The sequence below is a fragment of the Pyrgilauda ruficollis genome, unplaced genomic scaffold (genome assembly GCF_017590135.1).
Source record: "Pyrgilauda ruficollis isolate IOZ18807 unplaced genomic scaffold, ASM1759013v1 scaffold41, whole genome shotgun sequence".
Classification (NCBI taxonomy): Eukaryota; Metazoa; Chordata; class Aves; order Passeriformes; family Passeridae; genus Pyrgilauda; species Pyrgilauda ruficollis.
Window position 1 is genome coordinate 8,017,340 of NW_024525601.1, and position 16,199 is coordinate 8,033,538.

At 39.6% G+C, this 16,199-nt stretch overlaps 1 protein-coding gene and 1 long non-coding RNA gene across 2 annotated transcripts; one reads left to right on the plus strand and one right to left on the minus strand.

The window, feature by feature from the left end:
* Positions 1–3,257: 3,257 nt before the first annotated feature.
* On the plus strand, positions 3,258–13,874 carry RIOK3 (RIO kinase 3). Its single transcript, XM_041477651.1, has 13 exons — positions 3,258–3,424; positions 4,173–4,294; positions 5,117–5,262; positions 5,391–5,495; positions 6,050–6,159; positions 6,870–7,013; positions 7,895–8,022; positions 8,926–9,111; positions 9,592–9,751; positions 10,770–10,850; positions 10,939–11,028; positions 11,338–11,445; positions 12,541–13,874. Exons 1-13 carry the CDS (start codon positions 3,359–3,361, stop codon positions 12,640–12,642), a joined length of 1,548 nt encoding a protein of 515 aa, XP_041333585.1. The 5' UTR covers positions 3,258–3,358; the 3' UTR covers positions 12,643–13,874.
* On the minus strand, positions 7,874–13,527 carry LOC121359015. The gene is made up of 3 exons (XR_005955983.1): positions 13,475–13,527; positions 12,441–12,625; positions 7,874–8,010 (listed from the first exon to the last, which is right to left on the minus strand). It is a non-coding gene; the product is annotated as an uncharacterized LOC121359015 (long non-coding RNA).
* Positions 13,875–16,199: the final 2,325 nt, after the last annotated feature.

Here is a 16,199-nt window from a genome sequence, read left to right on the forward strand (position 1 = left end):
ACCTCATGGCTCAGTGGGAGGGCTTCCCTAATAAATTTTGTCTGAAACTCCCATTCAGGACAAGACGCCCCTGCTTATTGCAGGGGGCTGGACTAGATGGCTAACTTTAAAGGCCCCTTCCAGCCAACTATTTTATGATTCTATGATTCACTGGTGATGTGTGAACTATAAATATCCCAGGCAGGTGGAAAGAAACGCCCTGTCAGGTCACGGTTACTGGGTGATCTTTTATTATGGCCTAGGTAAGCCTTGTTTTTCCCAGTCCTGGTATTAGCAAGGCCCTATCTTTGCAGTTCTTACCTTGACTTTGTTTAGGTAACACAAAGTACAGAGCACTCTCTGTACATGTGCACCCTCTCTTTAGAGGCCAGAGCAAAGCAGCATAAATAAGGAACTTTATGAGCATGGCTTAAACTAGGGCAGGAGGGAGGGAGGCACTAAGTGGTCAAATCCAGGCCATAAAATGAGCCTGTCTAACCTGCTACGTTTATGCTCAAAAGACAAGGTCAACAGAGTGCAACAGCTGAACAGCTGACCTGCACCAAGGGAAATTCAAGTATTTTGGTGCATCAGACATGATCCTATCTGGTTGTAAGGCAGTGGCCCAACACAGACATCAATTTCCAGTGCTGAAATGTTTGGTCCATCCAGGCTCACAGAGATCGCTGATGAGCCACTGTAATGGACGTGTTAGAGATGGCAGGGTGAGTGATACAGCATTTCCACTTTGCAGAGCATCTGTTTATGTACAAATGTCAAATGGGTATTTGGCAAACAAAGGCACACTTTGCATTGTGCCACAAATTCAGCCTGTAAAGCCTTAAAAAAGAGTAAGTAAAGTTTACAGAATCTACAAAGACTAATGTAAGCATGCAGTAAGAGTACTTTTGACTTTTTATTACAGTGGGGTATCACTTTCATGCAAAATATTACAGTGATATCTCTGAGCTTTTTGCAGTATTTCTTAGTACAAGTGGGAGACTTGGGCAAAGATGATATATTTTCTTACAGCCAAATAAAGAGGCAGGTATGAATTCTTGTATGCCACTTGCAGTGAAGAAGATGTAAATTTCTGCTAATGTTTATCAGGACTGACTTGTATTACATACAAAGTAATCACTATGCAGTTTTGGAATTATTTTGATAATATGAAGGGAAGTTCCTGCTCTATCTAGATTTTTAACTATTTTTATTGGGAGGTATGAATGTGCCACAAATTATTTTGTTTACACATCATTTCACAGAACATTTCTTTTCAACACAATCCAGTTCAAAGCTTTATCCATTCATATGAGAGGTCATGGGATCAATGCCTAATCAGGAAATATTTAAGACACTAAAATATTATTTTTGAAAACTTAAAAAAACTTAAAAACTTAATAACAAGACATAAGAATATTTAGTTACTGTTCTTTCTGAATCAAAACCTACCAAAACTCATTTTCTTAATCAGTGCTTGTGCAACTGTGCAAGAATAATGATTTTTCCCCGGCAGCAGGACATTGCTTTGATATTCTGCTCATATATAAAACTGTTAATTTTAGACAAAGAAGATAGAGGGGACCACGACAGTAATCTTCATACCCCAAAAGGCAGTTGCAAAGCAAAAGAAATAATCTCTTTTCACCAGGGCTAAGTGCAGAGAGGATAAGAAACATGCTGGTACTGCACCACCACACAAAGCCATTCTCGCCAGCATTTGGCAGTGCTGTGGTAACCATTGAACCTGACGATCTTAAAGGTGTTTTACAACCTAAATGATTCCATGATCCTAAAATGCCTTCGTGGCACAAGACTGTGTCATGCCTGCAGGTTGTGCGTTACAGCCTCAGTCCCTACCCTCTTCCAAATGGTCTGTGTTTTAGCTGGGAACTTTCTGGGGTAATGAACTCTGGAACAGTGTCTGAGGAGATCGTGTTACGTCACTGCAGGTTGCTAAGGACAAATAAAGAGGAACTTTGGCCGACGAAGCTGATTCTTGCATGGTTGAGAATTGATATGAATGGCCTTTACTGGGCCTGCCTGGCAGCACGGGCTTTGCTAGATGTAAAATAGGGAACTTACTCCAGGCAGGATGGGGGATGCCACAGAACCCCTTACCACTTCTGCCCTTGCAGCCACCCAGCTTTCCTAGGCTGGTTTTCAGATTATCACCAGTGACTGTGACAGCACACTTGTCTGACTGCAGACAGATACCTTCAACAGAATGTGACGAGCCAGCCAGAGATTTCTAGGCATTGCTTCCTTCCTTTAAGGAAACATGCCCAAGTAGACCTAATGTGTCGTAGCAAAACACTATCCCATTGTTGCTGTCCTGGAAACAGGGCATTTTAGTCACAATACTATGTTCCAGATAAACATTACATATAAAACTGAGATGTAAAAGGCAGCAGGTCACACACAAAGTATTTCAATTTACATCTACAGTGACTTACAGGACTGGGATAAAATTAATGTGTTTGCTTATGGTTTGGTTAATTTGTTGTATTTTTTTCCTGTTCCCTCAGTTACTTCCTGTAATAAAAACAAATGCCAACTATTTCATTTCACAGAATCAATTAGGTTGGAAAAGACCTCTGAGACTGTGTCCAATCATGACCAAACACCAAGTGGTCTATTCCGTGTGTGCCGAGTGCCACATCCCATCTTTCCTTAAACACCTCCAGGAATGGTGACTCCATCACCACCCTGGGCAGCCTATTCCAGGGTCTAACCACCCTTTCTGTGAAAAAACTCTTCCTAATGTCCAATCTAATCCTCCCCTGGCGCAGCTTGAGGCTGTGTTCTCTGCTCCTGTTGCTTGTTGCCGGGGAGAAGAGGCCGGCCCCAGCTGCTACACGCTCCTTTCAGATGGTTCTAGAGAGCGCTAAGGCCGCCCCTGAGCCTCCTTTTCTCCAGGATAAACAGCCCCAGCCGCTCTTCATCAAACTTGTGCTCCAGACCCTCCACCAGCTCCGCTGCGCTTCTCTGGACTCCATTTCATCCGTTTGTTTTGCCGCTGGCTTACTGTTTGATTTGCTGGAGTTTTTTTTTCTTCCCACCGTACCCTTGGTTACTTCCCGAGACAAAAAACAAACCTCGGCTATTAAATTTCTCCCTTTCGCGTTACCGCCAGCCCGGCGCTGTCCCTCAGCCCCGGGCAGGGGCGGCCGGGCGGGGGTTCCGCCGGCAGGCTCCGCACGCCGCCGGCGAGGCCGCGGCCGCCCCGGTGACATCACCGGAAAGGCGGGTCACCCTCGGCCAATGGGCCGCCTGACGGCCGCGGAGAGCCGCGGAGGACCCGGAAGGTTTCGCAGTCGGAGCGTTGCTGCCCCGCGGAGAGAGCCCGCTGCTGCCGCCGCCCGCCCCTGCGTGCCCGATGGACTCGGTGGGAGTCGCTGCCGCCGCGCCCGACGCCGGGCCGGGCCCCGCCTGGCAGAGCAAGGTGAGCGCTGTGCCGGCACCGCGGGGCCGCGCCCGACGTGTCCGGGCTCCGGGGAGCCGGAGGAGCAGGAGGAGAAGCACCGAGGCCGTGGAGAAGGCGCTGCGAGGTGGTGCCAGCACCGCCAGCGTCACGGTCACTCGGCAGCGCGGTTTGTTGCTAGCGGCAGCTATCTCCTTGGTGGTGAGAGCTGTTGTGACAGCCTGATAACTGAGCTGCTTCCCTCCGACGGTGTTGGAGCTGGGCGAGCTCGGTTATCCCGGCGGTAGGCAGCGAGTTCCGGCTGGCTTGGTTCGTCGTTCCCCAGCCCCCGCCTCCCCGAGTGAGGTGTTGTGTCCCTCTGCGGTTTTGAGGTGGCATGTTTTACCATGGCTGACCTTTCAGGGCTCTAGGAGCGGGGGAGGAAGCTGTGCGTAAGCCACTGCTGTTGGGTTATTCCAAGAGAAGTTTTACATAGCTTGTGTGTCTGCTTGTATGAAAACCTCCTGGGGAAGCTTTACCCCTGTCTTCAGAGGGTACCGACACTGACAAACTGACTTTTTGTCCTTCATTAGTAAGTGACCGTCAACAATTTTTCAACCCCCGTTCTCCCTGTTGAGTTTCTACTCTTTGAGTGGTTCCCCAGCTATCTGTAGAAGAGCCCTTACAAGATTACATGAGCTTATTTTGGAGCCAGCAATAGCTAATTATCCTGATTATTGTGTTGCCACTGCACCAGTCTTGCTGACTTGAATAAAATGTTTATTTACAGTGTCCGTGGGGAACCCCAAGCACAACATCAATATCATGTTCTCTTGCTGATGTAATGAGTGAACAGCTGGCAAAAGAATTGCAGCTGGAAGAAGAAAATGCTGCTTTTCCCGAAGTGGTTGCGTAAGTTTAAGTCCTGGATTAGTAATCTCCGTAGTTGTGACGCCATCTTCTCTCTCTTGTGCATTTTCTTACAATGTGCTCAGTGCATAGCAATATAGTAAATTATTTGCCTGTTGCCCCTAACTCTACTTCCTCTGATCTTCCTCAGTGAAGATGGCTTCCCCAGCTAAAAGTCTTCCTTAGATTCTCTTCTCTGATGCTCATCCTTCCTTATTGATGTTTTCTTTGCATTTTCTGGGGGTGTTAATGCAGTCTGTAAGCTATATTTAGAGACATGTCAGAAATGGGATTTTTCTACCCTTTTAGGAACTGTTGTCAACAGTGTACAATGTTATTTTGACAACTATCAGGTATATCACCTGTATCCTCCCACTACCTGAAAGCTCTAAACAAAGGCCAAGAGCTTACTAGTTTCAAAATTGTACAAATTTTGGCTATCTTTTCTGTGAAGCAGAACAAAGCAACACTATTTGGGTTGTTTTAAACATATAAATAGGTATACACATGCATACACCTGTATGCCTTCATTTTTTTTTTCCTGAAGGACATCTTAAAAATAGAGCTTAATGCTTCTTGCTGAATGGTAAACAAGCAAATATTTAAGTAAAATTTGCATCGTAAATGAGTGGCAAAGAGAAATGAAGTCATGATCTATTAATATTTAGTGTTGGCTTGAAGAGGAGGCAGACAGCTGAGATCCATTCCTTTCTGTCAGCTCTGCATGAAGTCTGTTGTATAGAGTGGGAAAGTGGTGTAAAGCAGTGTTTCTGCTTAGATTGCTGTGTTTAATTTTTTTAAAATTCCTGCTTTCATCTTATGTAGTGCTGCTGAAGGACCATTTATTACAGGAGAAAATATTGACACTTCTAGTGATCTAATGCTAGCTCAGATGCTGCAGATGGAATTTGACAGGGAATACGATGCGCAGCTTCGGCGTGAAGAGAAGAAGATCAATGGAGATAGCAAAGGTACCTTCATCAGAAGCAATATTTTTGCTTTGGAGCTATTCTTGGCACTTATCTTAAATTGGCAGAGCTGTGAAGAAGTAGCAAATCCCTGATAATCACAGACATGCTTATTTGTTTTGTTTCTCAAGTCTCCATATCCTTTGAAAATTATCGGAAGGTGCATCCCTATGACAGTGACAGCTCAGAGGATGAGGTTGATTGGCAGGATACCCGTCATGATCCATACAGAGCAGGTATGTGACAGCTTTAGGCAATACAATTTCTTCAGCCAATAGACCTGAGAGTATGACAGAGTTAAATTAGGTCTTGTTTTAATGTAAGGAGAGACACCAGCTGCATTTAAAATCAGGTCACCTCAATTGGAGGTGTCAGCAGGAGGCTGGGTGGGTAACTTCAGGCTTCTGTCTGCCAGTATATTGGCTTCAGTGGCTGAATCTGGTAAAATAACCAGTGTACATGGGAAGTATTGTGGGATGTGCTCATCTGTTATCTACGTTTGGATGATATGGTTACATATCATCTGCACATGATATTGAATACTCCTGTTGTAGCATGCCAGAAATGTGTCTGACACCCCAGAGAAGACAGAGAAGTAAGTTGTAACATAGCCAAAGAAACTGTCATGCTTAGGATAGGAGAAGACTGTATTAAGATCATACAACTGAAGGAATTTATTCTGTTTTATAAATAAAATTAGATTAGTTTTGTGGATATTGTGTGACTTCTATGAGCATTGGTTATGTTTGTTTAGATGTAAAGTTTGGTTTCTTTTTCTCACTGCTGGCAGATAAACCTACTACTACACCAAGAAGGGGTTTCATAGGAAAAGGAAAAGACATTACTACGAAACATGATGAAGTGGTGTGTGGAAGAAAAAACACTGCTCGCATGGAAAATGTAAGTGAAAACTTAGGGAAGCTTATTTTGTGTGTAAAACTGGAATGCTGCAGTTCAGCCAAAGAACTAATGCTTGTCCACCAGTGCTGCTGGGTAGGGTGCTGACTTTTATTTTTTCCCTGTTGGATGAAAGCAATGCAGTCTTTGCTTTATTGATTATTCACATTGGCAGTTTGAGTTTTGTGGGTTTTCTGTTTAAAAGTAGTTTGTTATTGAGCAATTCAAGAATTTGCACAAAACTGTTTTGGGTAAACAAAACTATCAGCAAGTCTGGCACACAAGCAAATAAAACACGAAAGCTATTTTTGAAAAGGATAGATGTTGTGTAATCTTTCTTCTAATTAATGTTGTCTGATAAGCCAAGTAACTTATTTTCAGTCAATTGTTTGACTTACAGCTTTTCAGTCTGTTTATCTTTAGTACATACCTTTCATTGTTTTTAAGGTAACTGGTGCAGCTTCTGTAAATAAGGAGATGCTGCAAGTGCTATTTTTGCAGGATGTTGGGTAATCTCATATCAATTTGGGCAGAACTTTGAGTTCTGAGTTTAAAGCAATGTGTTTGTGCAATGTTGTCATTATGTTAAAAAAGTGGATTTCACATAGGTCCAAATCTATCATGAGGTTTTCCAAATCAGGATGAGAAATTTTGTGCCAACTTTTGGCATCTGCTAGTGACAATGCTTAAATTCCTATTATTTCTGCTTATAGTTTGCACCTGAATTCCAAGTTGGGGATGGAATTGGGATGGACTTAAAGCTATCAAATCAAGTCTTCAATGCCTTAAAACAGCATGCATACTCTGAGGAACGTCGAAGTGCAAGGCTCCATGAGAAGAAGGAGCACTCCACTGCTGTATGTTTTTAATAAAGTCTCTCTATCTACTCCTTATCTTGTGTAATAGCTAAACTCTGCTGGGCAACTTCTTGCAACATTCCATTTTTAGTAAAACAGCTAAGCAACATTATGCTAACGTTGCTGAAGGAAATGGTATCAGCCAGCTCCTACTAGAAAAAGGCTCTTTGTTTGAGCTGCATTACTGTGAGAACCATGTTGAAGAAAGAGCAAGCAGCTACTGTTTTTTTTTCTCTTTGTCTTTCTAAACTTGCCTCTTAATCAAATACGATGCTGTCTGGAAGTTATTTATAGAAACATCCAGAGGACTAATCCTCTGCTGTTGAACCATATGGCTCCAAATATTTGTCTTCATAACAAGTTTCAGGAGCATGAGGTGACCAACTGACCTAATAATTTAGGAGTTTACTTGGTAGACTGTATGGGTGAGTTTGAAGTAGGGCCTCTGGGAATTCCTGATGTGGACTTCTTTAAGTTTTTGTGTTTTGCTTTGCTTTGTTGTTCAGAAATATAGTACTTGGGATATTGTGATTAATGATTTATAAAGGATTCTTGAAAACACTGTAGAAAGTGCTGTTGAGCCACAGTCTATATGTGCAATTAGTAAAATATTCTATGTGCTGCACAGCTGATGGGAAACTAAGAATATTAAATCATTAAATCAGTCCTGAAGCAGATTTTGTTTGCTTCAGATGATTATTTTGGTTTGGCTTTTTTTTCTCCCTTCTGTCAGTTGAGAGAAATTTTATTAATATATTATTCTTTCCACTTAGTTGAGTTCTTGTGGTATATAAATATTCTGAACTCATGGTAAAGCAAAGAATTGCTTTATTGAATTGAGTATTCATGTCTTGCCTATTAATCTTATTCATCTCTTGTAGGAGAAAGCAGTGGATCCTAAAACACGTTTACTTCTGTACAAGATGGTCAATTCTGGGATGCTGGAGACCATCACAGGCTGCATCAGCACGGGAAAAGAATCTGTTGTTTTTCATGCCTATGGAGGAAAGTGAGTATATTGTTTGTTACTGATGATAGCTTTAAGTACAAGAGATGATTTAAAAAGCAGAAAACACAAAAATATTTAAACATCTGCACCTTTTTTATTTCTGAGACTTAAAGGTTGTATTCATTTATATGGAGATAATAAAATCTGAAAACCAAATGATACCAATCATAAAGTAAAGAAATCCCCACTTTCCTTTCCTCCTTGGCGGCTGCTAATGAATGGGGACAAATCCACCCTGCCTTTCTTTTTTATGTGGAAAAATACATGCTCCTTTTTTATAAAAGAAATCTTGAGATTTTTGAGATACTCTTTCCACTGACCTGCCCCAAACCACAGAGCTGTTATGAGGATCTTGGGCTACCTGAAGGGTGTCTTTCCATACAGAGATTGTCTATTGCCAGCTCTATATTTGCAGCTCAGTGGAGGTGCTGTTTGTTGCTTTCAGGATGAGAATAGTGTTGGGATGCTGCTCACTTCTTCAATCCTTCCTGCCATACTGGAAGGATTAGAGTGCATTATGGCAATTGCATTGTGTTTAACTGACTTTGAACCAGTGATGTTTGAGAAAGTACTAATAAAACTCAAATACAGATAATGTATTTAGAGATGTCAAGAGGGAAAGTTGGAATTGGGGAGAAAAGATGTGACTTAACAAATCAGGAGAGGTAACCTATCTGATAAGCAACTTGGAATCAGAATGCCAAAACCCAAATATTCATAGGTAAGTTTAATCATAGAATTGTTATAAACTTAAGTTTGCTTCTAAATATGATAGAAAATTAGATCCTCTCTTGTATTAAAAATTGCTGTATGTTGTAATGTATAAAAACCCAAACTCGTGCATTTGCTTGTAAATATGGGAATAGTTAACTTTGTTATATATTTGTCTTTTTCCATGTGCAGTGCAACTGAAGATAAAGTTATTCCTCCAGAATGTGCCATCAAAGTGTTTAAAACAACTCTTAATGAATTCAAGAACCGTGACAAATACATTAAGGATGACTACAGGTTTAAAGACCGCTTCAGTAAATTGAATCCACGAAAAATTATTCGTATGTGGGCTGAGAAAGAAATGCATAACTTAACAAGGTAAAGAAAGAAAAAGAAAGTGTAGTTGCCAAATGCCTGTCAGTTTCCTGTTCTCTGTTTAAGGAAGGTACTCTATGTCTGGGTATTTAACTTTTAGGCCAAAATAATATACAACCTGGCACAGATTGAATAAGCCCCTGGCTTTTTTTTACAGTTTAATAAGCTGTGTCAGCATCTTCAGTGATTTTGCAGCAGAATTTACAGGCTCATGAAGTTAAGAGGTTCTCGTTGTAAAAGTCATTAGTACTTAGAGCATTTTTAGGTTAACTTATAACTTGAGAATTTGAATTTTCCTGTGTAAAATACTGTGCAATATGTATAATTATTCAGTTTTTAATTATTTCAAAGACTTTGTTTACTCTGGATCAGGTTTTTCACACAGCTCTCAGATTGCAAATGAGATAGCAGGAACTAGAACTTTGGGGACTTTGAATCTTTTGTTCTGTTTTTCTTAATCAGTATCTATTTTCTGATCCACAGAATGCAAAATGCAGGAATTCCTTGTCCTCAAGTGGTTATCCTTAAGAAACACGTCTTGGTTATGTCTTTCATTGGCCAGGATCAAGTCCCAGCTCCTAAACTAAAAGATGTAACACTTAGTAGTGAAGATATGAAAAAGGCCTACTATCAGATTCTTAATGTAAGATGATGCTGATTTCTCCTCCAATTCTGGGTTGTATTTTCATTTAAGGGAATAACTGTAAGGACAAATGAGCACATATTTACTTTTCAGGATGCTTACATAATTGTCAAGATACGAAGTCCAAAGTCTTATTTTGCTGCTGTTTAATGTGTGACTTAGAATCAGTGAGAAACTATGCACTGAAAAAAAATACAATTAAATTTCATCTTAATCTGAGTGGAAAACATACTGGAATTTGATGACAAACAGATGCTTAGCAGCAGAGGAATTGTGAGCAAGTAGTTCTCCTTTTACAGAAGCAGTATGTGGTTTAGAAAATTCTCTGAAGTCTTTCTGGGCTTAGCAAACACTTAATTTACAATACTTAAGCACTCTCCAGTGGATCGCCCGCCCCCTTTTCAGCAAACCTAGAAACTGGAGAATTAATTAGAATATTGCATGGTGGATGCTTTAATTTCTTATTATCTGCTTGGTTCAAACACACCAGCTGCTAACTGTCTACTCATTATTATGTTATAGATATTAAAAAAACCCAACCAGGCAACCAGCCCCACAGCTTGGTAACAGGAGTGGTCTAGGTCTCAAATGAATGAGACCAGTGAGCAACACAGCTCTTAAGTGTCTTAAGTGAATTTGTGCACTGCTTAGGACTCAGCCTCTACAACTGTGAGGCTTCCTTCCCATGTGATAGGAGTGAAAATGACAGGTATTTAGAGAATGTGCTTATCTGTCTCCTGCACTTGGACTGCTTGGCAGAGCTGACTTCAGTTTACCAGAGTAGCTCTTCTGACTTTGCCAAAGCTAAGCTCAGTGATAAAAGCTTAGTTTGCTGGCAGTTTGCCAAAACTGCAATTCCCTGGATGAAAGTGTATTGAAGATTTGGGTAAAAATTATGTAAATTATCTGGGTGATTAGGAAAAGGTGGGGTTGGTCTGGCTTTTTTTTTTTTTAAGTCATGCTAGCAATATTCATTTGGAGTATAGCATATTTCCTTCATTCATTTGGTTCCTTGCAGATGATGCAGCAGTTGTATAGGGAGTGCAACCTGGTCCATGCAGATCTGAGTGAATACAACATGCTTTGGCATGATGGGAAGGTGAGTTTGTTCTTAATTTGGGGGAGAAAAGTTGTATCTACTGTGAAATACTAATACAAAGCGAATTGCTATTTCTCTGTGACTGCAGGTCTGGCTCATTGATGTCAGTCAGTCTGTGGAGCCAACCCATCCTCATGGACTTGAGTTTTTGTTCAGAGACTGTAGGAATGTTTCACAGGTAGGACCTCTTTGTCTGACAATCTTCTATTATGCTGCATGTTTTCTAAGATACAAGCTATCTTAGATGTGTAGAACATTACTCTTGCACGTTTTCCAAGCTGATAGTGTCCTTCTCTGAAAGTGAAAAAAATGTGGAAAAGTAAAATTATACCAGCTAGAACTTAAAACTTCTTTCATAAAACTTTTTATCTGTGGGTCAACAAAAACAAAAATATAATTTTGGGTAAATGTAGTAACTGGAGAAAGTCAAAGGAATATTTTGTTCTGTGCAGTAAAGTGTTTAATGTGTGCTCTTTATATTGATTAGTTCTTCCAGAAAGGAGGCGTGGCAGAAGCACTTAATGAGCGCGAACTCTTCAATGCTGTCTCAGGTTTGAATATTACAGCTGACAATGAAGTAGACTTCCAAGCAGAGGTATAGCTTTCTCTGTCTAACAATTTAAATTTGGTTAGCTATGGTAGCTATTATAATACCTTAATTTTCCAGATTAATTGTGTGATTGGTATGAGTAAAATTTCAGCAGTCATTCTGCATCTCTTTTTAAAACTTTGAATGTTTCAACCTAGTACAAACGTTTACAGAAACTCAGATTGACAGACCTCTACACCCCCTTTCCTGATCTCCCTGCTCCCAAGCAGAAAAGACTTCATGTTGAATATAATTGCTTCATTTCAGCATTAAGGCAAATGTAGTGATCTGTTTTAGTTTAAAAGCTGTTGTCTTGTCTTACATACATTAAAGGTTGTACAACAAAAGGAAAGTTGGGTTAAAAATAATAATTATTTTACTGCTTATTTTTCATGGTTTAAATGTTAATTTATTTGAGTTTAAAGTTTAGGCTAGCATTTTTAATTTTGAAGCTTAAAATCATGCTAATGTAAATATGGACTTAGGAATCTTTGGTGACTGTTGGCTTTTAGTTTTCAACCTTTGGCTACAACTCCTCAAGGCCTGCATCCTGATATCAGATTTAAAAAAAACCAAAAAAACCAAGTTATCAAATGTTACATATTTTGTATTTAAAGTAAGGGCAATGTAGCAATTCTACTCTCCCTAATTATTAATGACATTGTAGGTTTGTGCTAGTCCAGCATGGAGTAGGTGGGAGTTGGTAATTAGGTGACTCCTGGGGCAGGTGGTCAAAGTAAGAAAGAGATAAAGGGAACACAGTTCCGTGATCTCTGTGTCATTGGAGGAGGGCACACTTCTGTCCTTTGAGGAACACAGCTGAAGTCTTAAGAAATCATCCAGTCCTCCCTGAAACTGGTTCATTTTGGTTACATAGCTTCAAACTGTAAAGGAGTGCCGTTCATTTTAGTAACTTATTAAGAACAGATGTTTGAAGGTGTACCTGGCTGTATTTGAGCTGTTACGTGTGACTGAATCTCTGAAATAGCAACTGTACATACCTGCTCTGGCCTCAAAAGCTGCTTTTTAATGCTGTTTAGAAGCCTTCTGCTGCTGGCATGGTTTTATGATTTCAGCATGGTTTTATTTTTGGCTCTCTAGATTGAAGCTTTGGAGAAAATGAATGAAGATCACGTGCAGAATCATGGAAAGAAACTGTCAACGTTTTCCAGTGATGGAGACCCACCTATATATGATGAATAGCACTGAGTTTGTAGCTGCTGTCAAAACAAAACACAAATTTACTGCTTCTAACTACGTTGGTGCAGTGGTAAATGTCAACTGCCAATGTCAAGAGAGTGGTTGGCTGGGAATACCAAAATGGAAAACACAGCAAGCATATGGTGATGCCTCAGTGGTTTGCTTTTTTTTTTAACTTGTCCCACACATCAGGCTGGCACTGTGAGAATGGACTGTCACTACCACTTTGAACAGACTGACAACTTCACCAATTCCCCAGTTACATTAGACTAATGTAGCTCAAATGGTCGTATTTTGCATGATTCAGAGCTTACATATCTTTTAGTCTACAAAAAAATTTAAAAATCGTCTATATTGTCCGAAGTATCTAGTGGGAAAGCACACTAGAAGAGTCCCTCTCTTTTTATTCCAAGTGCAACTTGGAAAACTCATGAAACATTGTTTATGGACACAAAGTCTTTCATCCATCTCCACCAAGGGCAAAATGAGAAGGCAAACTATGCACTGCAATCATATTAAAATGTTAATTTAGCAAAGTAATATATTTATAAATGCAAAAGTCTGGACTTTTTAATTTGAAGCACAGGGAATGTGGCTCTAATTATCTCTGTAAATACTGTTGGGTATTACATGGGAAAGATCTTTGAAATCCAACCAGCAGAGGACTTCCTTGGTGATGTGCCAGGAAATCCTGAGTCAGTGATGTATAATAAAGAGTCAGTTCAGGTAGCTTCACTCTTAATACACAAATGGTTCCAAGAACTTTGTGCAAGCCAAAACTATAATAATCCTGTGTCTACCTAGAATATAATTTTGGAGCATCAAATGTTCTTACCCTAAAGATAATCACAGACAAATCTGAGTATTCTTTTTGCACCTGTAAGCAAAAAAAAAAGCTTTGTTTAGAAATAATGATGACTGATACTGTTTCCACAGTTTATTTATTCTTAATGTCAGGCTTTTTTTTTTCCAACAACTTGTAAAAATCTGCTGATGTTTCTCTCCAGAAAACACATTTAAAGATGAACTGATGTGGTGGGATAGTTTGGAATTAAGGAATTCTAATCAACTTCTTTTTAACTGATTTCTGGTTTCTAGTTTCTGATGCTGCTCTTTATCAAGCAGAATATAGTGATGCTACATGTGACCTCACAGTGTGCTGTGAAAGTGACTTTTTAATCTTTTTTTGTTGGAAAACTGGTGGTGAAGTAAAAATTTAAGATCTTGTGGTGGTATTTTTGTATGGTTCTTTGCATCACGGAGGCCTTCATTGATCCTTGGTGCTTCACTAGAGCAGTCTTAGGGTAGGACCACACAAATTCCTTACTATAATATAAAAATGACTGTTTGGGTGGGTACTACATGAACAGTAAACAACCTTGGTTTTGCCAGTTTCATCCCAACACTTGGATCCTCTTCCTTTTTCTAAATCAGCTAAGTATCTTGCATTTACCCCTTGCTTTTGAAATAAAGGAGCTTGTGTCTTTTAGATACTTAAGTCTGTTCTGAATTTCTCAGTGAAACAGTTTCCCAAAATAATAGTATCAGGGAAAGGACAGACTAGGTACTGCAAGGGAAGTGCTAACCTCTTTAGGAAGACTACAAGCTGCTGTTGTCAAAGATACCCAAATCTCCTTCAGAGGAGAAGGCCTTAAAAAAAAAAAAAAAAGATAGTCCTATTCTTGGTTTATAGCTAGTTTTAATATTCTTAACATTTCTTAGGGGAAAAAAAATCTCTGAACAGTTGCCAATGCCTTAAAATGTTCTTGTACAAGGAAGTTTTTGATTGCTACAGCTATTTGCATCAAGAGGGAGGAAGAAGGCAGAAATAACAGGAAGTGAGGGGGAGAGTGTTTTTTGAGCTATTATTTGAAACAGGCCCCTGCTTGTATCTCTGTGCTTGGGCCAAAGCCTCCGTTGTTACTGTCATTTTTAATTTCTTGCTAAAATCTGTCTAGCACAGGCTTAAGAAAACCAAACACCCCAAATAAATGAAGCAATTTTTCTTAATCTAATTAAAACTACTGGACCCAAATATATTATATACTATGTATTATACACTATATAATATATATTAATATATTTTCACTTCCAGCAGTAAAATTGGCTTAGGAATTTGATTTGAGATTTTAAGACACCTGGGCGTGTTTCCAAGTAGTTGAAAACAAGAATTTGCTAAAAAAAGCATTTTCTTGGACTCCTTTGAAATAAAAAGTTCCAGGATTATTATTGGGCAAATATAGAATCTTAGCTTTGAAATTAGCCATTAAGGTTTACTACTATCAGACATTGTGTGTGTTATTTACTCTGCTGATTTCCCCTCAAAGACACCTCAGTTTCTATTGCAATTGTAGGATGTCCATGCTGGTTTTTAGAGAAGTAAGAAAGGGTAAATGTCAGTAGAGTTTCGTAAATTTTCACCCTGGATTAACTAAACTTCTGGCTAACATGCAATAAATTTTGTTACTTTGTAAAAAATTATAAACTTTAAGGTACTTCAAATGCTTTGGATATACTTGTCATCTCCAATTAACAGAATTGTTTGATGATGCAGGAGGGTTCTGCAGAACAAACAGCTTACTGTAATTCACAGTTGTGACTTTAGTGTCTTTATGTGAAATCTCTTTAGTATCTGATGTGAAATTAGTGCAGGTGGACTAACTGGGTCACAAGTCATCCAACAGTTGTTTGCATGATACTGTGTTGGTATCTGGTACTTAAATTTCTATTTCTCCCATACTAAACTGTGCTACTGTCTTAATCTGAGATTTTTAAAATTGTTATGATCTTAGTCTTCTCCCCCCCCCCCTTTTTAAATTTTCCGTTCTAAACCAATAAGCAAATACATAATTGATATTCTCACACAATTTCTAGATCATAATGTAGGGCTTACAGCTAGTGAGCTAAGGCATTAACCAGTGCATCAACAACAACAAAAAAAATCCCATCACTGTTTTGTTGTCCAAACTAAAATATATACTCAGCATAAATACTGAGGACCAAGCCAGACTTTGACTTCAATAATGCTTTACTAATATTTTTCCTGAACTGTTCTGCAACACTAAAAAGCAGTTTCCCGCCAAGGGGCAGGATCAGTAGTGACAGTGATGATGCAGTAATTGTGGACAAATAAAGGCAGATCTCAGAAGCAGCTGTTTCTTTTTCTTTTTTTTTTTTTTTTTTTTTTTTTCTGCACATAAAAGTTTTGGGTTTGTTTTAGGTTTGTTGGTTTTAAAATCGTTATAAAAGACTGGGCCAAAAGCCCCAGTCTGCTGCTGTGGCCTTGGTTAAGACAGTGGTTTTGCTTGCCTAACATTTTAAATTCCACCAGCTTTGCTTTTAAAAGTAGAATAAATCCTAGGATACAGCTAGAGCAATGCCCTGATAAGTGACACCGGTTGGAGTCAGAGCTTACCCTGGCACCTTAATTCCCTTATTTCCCTCCTCTAACACGTGCCCTCCTAAATCTTTGCCACGCGTTCCCGCACTGTAACGCTATGCTCATTCCACGTCTTTCTTTTCTACCACCTTGCCAGCACTCACGCCTTTCCTGAGGCAAA